Here is an 8202-nt window from a genome sequence, read left to right on the forward strand (position 1 = left end):
CGCCGCGCGCTGATTGGCCGCCGCCGCATCCGCCCGCCCCGCTGGGGGGGGGGTGTTAAAGGCGCCGCGCCCGCCGCGCTGCGGGGCGGGGCTCCGCATGCAAATCAGGGGGCGGGGCCTGGTTGGCGCCACCTGCTACTACCGAAGTGGGGCAACGCGGGGGGGAACCAGCTTGGACCCCCCCATACTCCTCCACCCCGGGCTGGGGAATATGGTCGCTGGGACAGCGACTGCGACTGCAAGTTGGGTTTATTTTTTGCAAGAAAAGCCCCGCGGCTGCAGCCTGTGGGCTGCAGATCCTTCCCTCACCCCCAAATACACCCCTCCCAAAATACCCCCRCCCGAAAATACCCCCCTCCCAAATTTATCTGCTGTCCAGTAGGCTGCGGAGAACTGCGGGGTTTGGGGTTTGCATCTGTTTGGGAGAAAAACAATTGGGAGCCCTGCACTCAAATCCCGGCTGGCAGCAAACACCCCCCGCAGCCAGGGATCGTGGAGGGAGGGAGCCATTTGGTGGGCAGGAGGCTCGAGAGCAACTCGGGTGTCAGGGGGGTTGGCCTCCAGGTCCCAAAGCTCTGTGTTTTCACCCCAGTYGCCTCGCATGTCCCAGCAGGGAGGCAGCCTGCAGAATCCGGGCAGCCTGTCCTCTCTCCCGAGAGGCTCAGCAGGCAGGGACATCTCTCAGGACAGGGCGATGGATTTGCCTCCTCTGATTCTCTCCCACTTCTTCTGGGCCTGCTGCCAGAAAGGTCTAGTGCCCCTCTGCAAGCAAAAGCCTGATCTGCCCCGGTGCCGCTGTGCATCCTCTATCCATCTGTCCTGACATCTCACATGGGGGGGCCTTGGACAGGACATGCTGCCCTCGGAGCTGGGCACCTCTTCTCCTTTCCTGCACCATCAGGTCCTGTCCTCCAGACTGCGCGTTCTGGGCTGGGGACAGGTCTGCATCGTGCACCCCCGGCTGCATCGTGCACCCCCGGCAGCTCGGGGCGGCTCGGGCGGGAAGGCTGCGGGCTGGCGCGGGCTCTCAGCAAGGCTAGCTTCACGGCCCCTTTGCACTACAGCGTGTCTTGCATGTCCTCGGGATCAATCATGTTTGCCTGGAGAAGGAAAGGGAGAAAGGGGTGTGTGTGAAGGATGCCCACTGTGGCTGCTGGGCTATGCTGGGACACAGTGGTGGCACAAAGCCAAGGCAGTGGCAAATCCCTGAGCAAGGGGAGCTCAGGAACCTACTGGGACCAGTACAAGGCACCCACAGCCCCTGGGCTGAGCCACAGTTTAATCCTGGTGAGGCCTTCAAGCTGGAACAGTTGGTCCCCTTCCAGCCTGCTCTACTCCAGCATGAGACTGTGTCATATTCAGGCTGGGGACAAGGGGCGTTTGGGTACGGAGGTGGAGTTTGCTGTAAAAAGACCACCTAGAAGACACACGGRCAGACAGGCGCACACGCCAGCACCACGGCTTCTGATATGTAAGGCACCTGGGGAGGGGACATGGAGACAGGCACCGGGCCCTAGTCTAGATGGGCTTCCAGGCCCTAACTTGGTTTGGGAAACACCCCAAAATTTGCCAGTGGCCTCTGATCCAAGACAAAATTTTGCCTGTAACTGTGCAAAAGCTTTTCCTCTTCCTGTAAGCTCAGCACTGAGCCATGCCTCGTGCTCCCTGGCTCTCCATCAGGGCTGGGGGGTTGAGGCCGAATGAAAACCCTGCAGCACAGCCCAGCACCAGCAGGAAACCCTGCGGGCCCAGCTGGGCGCTGTGTCCGAATGCCAGGAGCTCAGCTGCGCTTGGCAGCTCAATCCACAACAGACCTTTGTGTTCCACCTACGGGGGAGAAGGCAACTGCTGTCTCCATTTTAGCTCACAGAGACAAGGCAGAGCCCTATGGGGTGGATAAATCCGTGTCGTCCCACTGCCTTTGGCTGCCTTCAGCAGGGTGACCCCCCTGCCCAGGGATGGGGTTGGTGTGATGCTGGTTGAGAGCAAGGAGCGCCCAGTCTCTGGGGGCTGCAGATGACAGACTGTGCCCCAATCTCCTGCAGCGCAAGAGTGGAGAGGACGTTGCCACACCTCACCGATCGCTGGAGTGAGGGTTGTCCGAGCTGTTCAGGAGGTTCCGCAAAATCAGCTCTTGCTCTTGTGCCTTGTTGAACTCAATGGACCTCACCTCCTCGACTATCCTGGAGGCACAACCAAAAGAGGAGTTAGGAGCGAGCTTCCCCTCAGTGACCCCATCCACCTTATGCCCCTTCTGCAGCCCATCACCTCCTACCCGTCAGTCCCACCATCCAACACTCTCCTAACCCTCCCCAGGAAGGATACAGGCCTTCACAGGGGAGATATGAGACCGTCACAGCCAGCCTGACAAAAAGCCAGTCCAGGCCAAGCTGGGAAAAGGACAGTACAAGGGTGCTCTGAGCCCAGGGTGAAGGGCTCAGTGAAGAAGTCTGAAGAACGGAGTCTACTACTGCCCAGGCAACCAGGTGTAGTTCTGCTACTAAGAGTAGTGCTTGGTCTGTGCTGTGACCATGCTCATGTGGCTGGCAGAGATGTGTGGTGGGGCATGTTTGAGCCCAGAGTGTGTACACAGATGATATAATAGCCAGCAAAGGTCTGAAGTCTGACCCCACTGAAATTCGTGGGGGAAAAGGTTTTCCCTTGGCTGGAGGGGTCTGCCCTTTGAAATGCCACCGTACCAGGAGGGGGCATCCCTTGCTTTTCGTGTTGTGCTACAACCCCCAAGATCCACCGGCCAAGAAGGCCTGTTCCACTGCCCTCCAGCCTACACCTTTCCTCCACAGAGTGGCCACACCCCATAAATCACTCAGGGGTAGCAATGGAGATGTGAAACCAGTTTAGCAACAGGAGGGAAAGGCTGGTACCCAGTGACAGGTGCATGACAGGAGTTGGGAGGTCTCCGTCAGCAGAGAAGTGTCCAAAATAACCACCAAGCATGGAGGCTGGTGGGTGATTTCACCCAATGGGAGACTCAAGGTAGTCTTAGGTTTCCTACCAGAAATTATGTCTCTGGCCACTGTCCACCCAGACAGACAGAAAGGCCGTGGACTTCATCCAAGAGGACAAACTCTCTCCAGTTCTCTCTTTCTAGACAAGAGCTGTATTACCTAATACCTGCTCAACAGGGCTTCTCCAGGCTTTACAGCCATGGCTTTCCACCAGTAAAATCCTCTTCTGTGTCAGAACCCATGGGATGGTATCTCTTTGCCACATAGATGCCTCCAGATGGGTGGCAGCTATCAGCTTCCACCCACAACTGAAAAGAAAGCCTTTCTGAGACAGATCTCCCTGAAGAGGGGGTTATTTTGCCTTGGCTGTGCACAAATGGGCTGATTCCACCTAATCTAGCCTATGACCAAGCTAGCAAAGAGGAAAGAGTTTTGTAGTTGGCCTCACGTGTTGAGCTCTTCACGGATTTGCTTGTACTGTCTGAGGTTCTCCTGGATGGAATGCAAGAGGAGGCAGAAGTCGTTAAAGGTCTCCTTGCTCAGGTTGGCTAGGTTGTTGTAGGTGAACGGCTCCTGGAGGTTGTGCACGGAGGCCTTGTCCCACATCACTGCTTTCAAGTGTGTCAGGCTGAGCTCAGGGTCCATGTCAACATCCTCGTTGACCAGCTGAAAGGGTTAAACACAGCAATGCAGCCACATCTGCTCACCTTCACCAGTGGAAGCACTCAGGAGGTCCTTACAGATCTGGTACAAGGACCAACCCTCCCTATGTTGTCAAATAACCCAAGCCTGGAGTCCAGCACAAAGGAGACAAAAATCCAGGCCTTCACATGCTGAAGGTAGGTGCAAAGTATAGCTACAACTAAAGCCAGCTGCAAACTGTTTTGAAAGAATTCAGTTTTTTCCATTCTCCTCTCTTCCCATTGATTTTTTTTCCATAAAAAGCCTCCATTTTACCAAAATTCTCCTGATTTTTGGCTGAGGAGGCAAAAATTAACCAATGATGGTAAGACAGAAGTGCAGTCTCTGGTCCCAGAAGCTTTGCTCCATCAGCTGGTCCCCCAGGTGCAGTGAGTTCAACACCCAAGAGCATTTCTCTTCCTAGGGCACAGCCCCATGGGAACTGCAGTCTGGAGCCTTCTCCTCTCAGGACACCTCAGCTCCCTGAAGGACCATGTCACCACCTGGCAAAGCACCTTTCTTCCTCCCAAGCCACACATCTCGTCTCTGGAAGTCAGTGTCCCCTAGAGAGGGGGACATCAACCCCAAATCCCCACTATCACTCTGTAGAGTCCTGGGTGACATGAGGCCTCTGTCATATGAGAAATCATGTTGGGGTTGGATGTGCCTCTAAACTAGCCCCTGGAGGGGATCAAGGCTCCTTTTGAGCAGGGGGAATTTCCCTTCATCCTCCCCCCAGAGACTCCAAAATAGGTGATCATGTGCTGCAAAGTGGTGCCCAGGGTGTTCCCACAATCCCTGCTCTTGGAGAAAACAAGAAGAACAGGATGAGGACAGTTGGGTGGAGCTCCCCTTAGGGAGGGATTGGGCATGGGAGGCAACCCTGACCACAGGTCTCTCGTTTGGATGCCCAGGGAGATCTCTCTATAGGGAACCACCAAAACATGCCCCTTCCAGGGTGGTTTTGATGCRTGTTTTCAGCCCACAGTAGCCCCATCTTTGGCTTGGGATGCCCACAGAGCTGGCCTGCCCTGGGCGCTTAGCCCCATGGCCAGCTTACCTCCAGGCTGGGCAGAGCAGCCAGGCTGGCCCCCTGCTCCTTCTTCTGTTCCTTCTTTTCATGGGTGATCAAAGATTCTTCCAGGCTCGACATTACCACAGCCACCAGCARGTTGGCGCAGATGAAGGTCCCACCCGTGAGGAAGATTAGGAAGTAAATGGCACCCCCTATTTTCACAGCATGCCCTTCTTTCCTGCCAGGCACAGGGACAATCTGGTTCACGGCTGGTGGTGGCGACCGTCCAAGCATGGATTCTCTCTCAGCATCCATGGAAAAGGAGTCCCCATCTTGCCCCCACACACCCATATCCCACTCAGTCCTCCCTCTTTCTCCAGGTTAAGGGGGGACCCCAGCCCAGCCCAGCCCAGAGCCCAGAGCCCAGGTCCAAGGCTTCCCAAGCCCTGTCACTCCCTGCAGTGGCTCTGGTGGTTCAGAGCCCTGCAAAAAAGACCAGGGCTGCCTCACTCACTCGAAGGCCTGGTAGATGTTCAGCCAGCCATCTTGTGTGACGCAGACGAAGAGCGAGTACAGAGCCTTCCCCAGGTTGCCAAAGTGGGCTGGGATGATGTTGCTAAAGAGGATGACACCGAGCATCGCGAAAACCTGCACAAAGATAGCAATGCTGGGGGTCTCACCTTCATCATCCCCTCCTCAGGTTGTGCCAGAAAAGGTGCTTAACATCTTCCAGCCTACAGCCCAGGGGTGAGACAAGGGAAGGCAGTTATACTGCTWGGCCTGAGCAGGGTTCTACCAAGCACACCAGTCATGGGACTGGGAGCTCAGGAACTATCTGCTTCTGATAATTGTAGCCAACACTGGATCCCATTGACCAAGGCCAAGGTGTTTCCTGGAGGCCCTGGGCTAATGCTCTCCTGCTAGCTCCCAGGCCCACTGCCAGGTGGGCATTTCCTTGGGGAAGTGGGTGGCTTACCAGCATGAGGATAAARAGCAGGAACATGATGTTGATTAGGTTGGGAATGGCCTTGAAGATCACTCGGATCATCCTCGCCAGCCCCTTGACCAGCATGCAGACCTGCAGCAGCCTCATCACCCTGGGGCAAGGTGAGAGCTCCCGTCGCCTCGCTGATGGTGGGGGGAGGAAAGAGCCAGGACGCCTGGGTTCCCTCCCTGCCTCTCCTGCGAGGGTTTGGGAGAGGCTCTGCACTGCCAGTGGAACTCACCAAACCAGCTCAAAAAAGTAACAGTGAAGAGCAAGAGATGAAAAGAGCTTGAGCTCCTTGGCATCTCTGGCTTGCAGCCTTGGTGGAGAAATGGTCTCCCAGCTGATGTTGTGTGTCCAAACAAGGAAATTTAGAAGCTATGGGGTTTCCTTGGTTTGTTGCTGGCTTTGGGCAAATCCCTCCCCCATGCCTCAGTTTCCCCACTCCTGTCCGACTGCTCAGGGAGAGAAGACCTTGCTTCCCACCAGTGCACACCCAGGGTCTGGCACAGCAGTGGGCAGGATGGGGCACCCTGTCTCAGGGAAGAAATGTGTCAGTTCAGACCAAACCAGGGAAGCTGGGGGCTTTGGAGGAGGTCACCCCCTTCCCTCGCTCACCTCAGGATGTGGAAAATCTTCTGGTCGTTGAGCAGGGGGATCAGGGGCCCGACGAGCAGGTAGACCACAATGAGAAAGTTGAAGATGTTCCAGCCATCCTGCAGCGAGAGGAAGAAGGGCCGAACTCCGCAGCTGCGCAGCACCGTGCGTGCAGGACCAGCAGGTCTGAATCACCGGCTGCGGCCACAGGGACCCCCAAAAATGCCCAAGGGAGCAGCAGTGGGACCCCAAGTGACTCAGGCCCTTTCCTCTCTCATGGTTCAACCTCCCCCTCAGCAAGATCCACAGCAGGGATCAGCAGAGAGGGGACTGCAAATAGTGGATTTGCCCCCGTGGGTCTGCCCCACGGCCCAAGGGGGCAGGCTTGAGCTGGTGGGGGGGCTCCTCCAGCAGCTCCTGGGCCACTGGGTGAGCAGGGCTAGGAGCCATTGGCTGCAGTGGTCCAGCAGCCAAGCATCTGCCCACATGGGCTGGGAGCCCTGGAGAAGATCCTGGTTTCTCCTAGGGAGGGCAAGCCCTGGAGGGGACATCACCGTCCCCGGCAGCACAGGGGCATGAGAACGGGGCCCAGGAGTCCGGCTTTTTGCTGCCTTAACCACGATAAAAGCAGGCGCTGCTTCGCCCAGGCAGCCGCAGAGGCGGTTGTTGAAGGTGGCCTCTTCCTCCTCTTCCCCTGGAGACGGCAGCATCGAGCCGCAGCTGGGAGAGCCCGGCTCAGCCCTGCTGGGCCCAGGGCCTGAGCYGCATCCCTGTCCCCTCGCCCTGTCCTCCTTTCCCTGTCCTCCTGCACAGCAGCGAGGGCTCCTGGAGACCCACCGGAGAGGAGGCAGCGCGCACAGGCTGGATGGACGCTGGGACACCCGCAGCAAGGAGCGAGTAGATGAGCAACCATGGAACACAGGGACATAGGGGACACGGATGCAGGAACACAGGGATGCTGAGAGCCTCCAGCCAGGGTCGCTCACCTTCCAGTACAGCCAGAAACCTTTGTACCAGTTGAGCAGGACCTCGAAGAAGAGGACCATTAGCACGATGTTGTCTATGGCAGTGCTCAGCGAATAGTAGATCTGGAGAGAGGACAGAGACAAGCTCTGAAGAGCATCACCAGAGAGGGGACGGGCTGTGCTCCGCGCTCGCAGCTCCTCGAGTAGGGCCATCGCAGGATGCAAAATGTAGAATCTCATCCCCCCAACTCCCCAATTTCCCCACTCAAACTGGTTGCCACTTCTAGCTGCTCCCAGGGGTTTGCAGCCTGGATGGGTAAAAACGCTACCAGCAATTGAGGACAAACGGCACCAAAGGATGGGGGGGGGGGCCTCGCTCTTCCTCCCCTTCCTCTCCCCCCAGTGATGCTTTGAGGACCCAGACGTTGCCCTCCCAGATGGAGGAAGTTCAGCAGATCTTCTCCAATCAAGTCACCCTGATGCCGGGGGGTTGCGGATGCCAAAAGGAGCCACCCCCCCCCCCACGGGAGTGACCCAGCGAGGGCAAGCTCCGTGGATTCGCTGGTGGCTAGTACGGCTGGGATTCCCCCAGCTCACTCTCCTCACCGGGCATGAATCTCCCCGGGAAGGAGCAGCACTGGGGCGTCTCTCCGCCGGGTAAAGGTGCCTGGCGGCGTTCACAGATGTACCGGAAAGGCTGCCCAGGTCCAGAGGCATCAAAAAGAGGGGGGGGAAGCGCAGGAGGAGAGGGGAGGCCCGGCGGGAGCCCGGCGCGCGTGCAGCGGGCGCTCACCCCCTTGAAGCGCGGTATCGCCTGGCTGGCGATCACCGCCGCGTTGGTGATGACGAGCCCGGCCACGGTGAACTTGAAGGCCGGGTGGGCGAGGAAGCGGCCCGTGCACACCTTGGAGAGGTACTCCTCGCGGTCCCAGAGGTCCTGGCGGGGGCGAAGCGGGCTGAGCGCGGCGCCCGGGGGCTGCCCCAGCGCCC

The 8202-nt window shown here is 57.8% G+C and overlaps 1 protein-coding gene across 1 annotated transcript in view; it reads right to left on the reverse strand.

The window, feature by feature from the left end:
- Positions 1-1018: 1018 nt before the first annotated feature.
- CATSPER4 (cation channel sperm associated 4) overlaps positions 1019-8202 on the reverse strand; it is a 25216-nt gene continuing 18032 nt past the window's right edge. The window contains exons 2-10 of the mRNA XM_085315739.1: positions 8006-8149; positions 7234-7335; positions 6269-6366; positions 5642-5762; positions 5180-5313; positions 4711-4903; positions 3418-3635; positions 2079-2183; positions 1019-1100 (exon numbers count right to left, since the gene is read on the reverse strand). Of these exons, the coding sequence (XP_085171865.1) occupies positions 1091-1100; positions 2079-2183; positions 3418-3635; positions 4711-4903; positions 5180-5313; positions 5642-5762; positions 6269-6366; positions 7234-7335; positions 8006-8149 (1125 nt within the window). The 3' untranslated portion in view covers positions 1019-1090. The remainder of the gene's footprint in view (positions 1101-2078; positions 2184-3417; positions 3636-4710; positions 4904-5179; positions 5314-5641; positions 5763-6268; positions 6367-7233; positions 7336-8005; positions 8150-8202) is intronic.

Source organism: Rhea americana, unplaced genomic scaffold, assembly GCF_003343005.1.
Source record: "Rhea americana isolate MKP2758 unplaced genomic scaffold, rheAme1 scaffold_439, whole genome shotgun sequence".
Lineage (NCBI taxonomy): Eukaryota > Metazoa > Chordata > Aves > Rheiformes > Rheidae > Rhea > Rhea americana.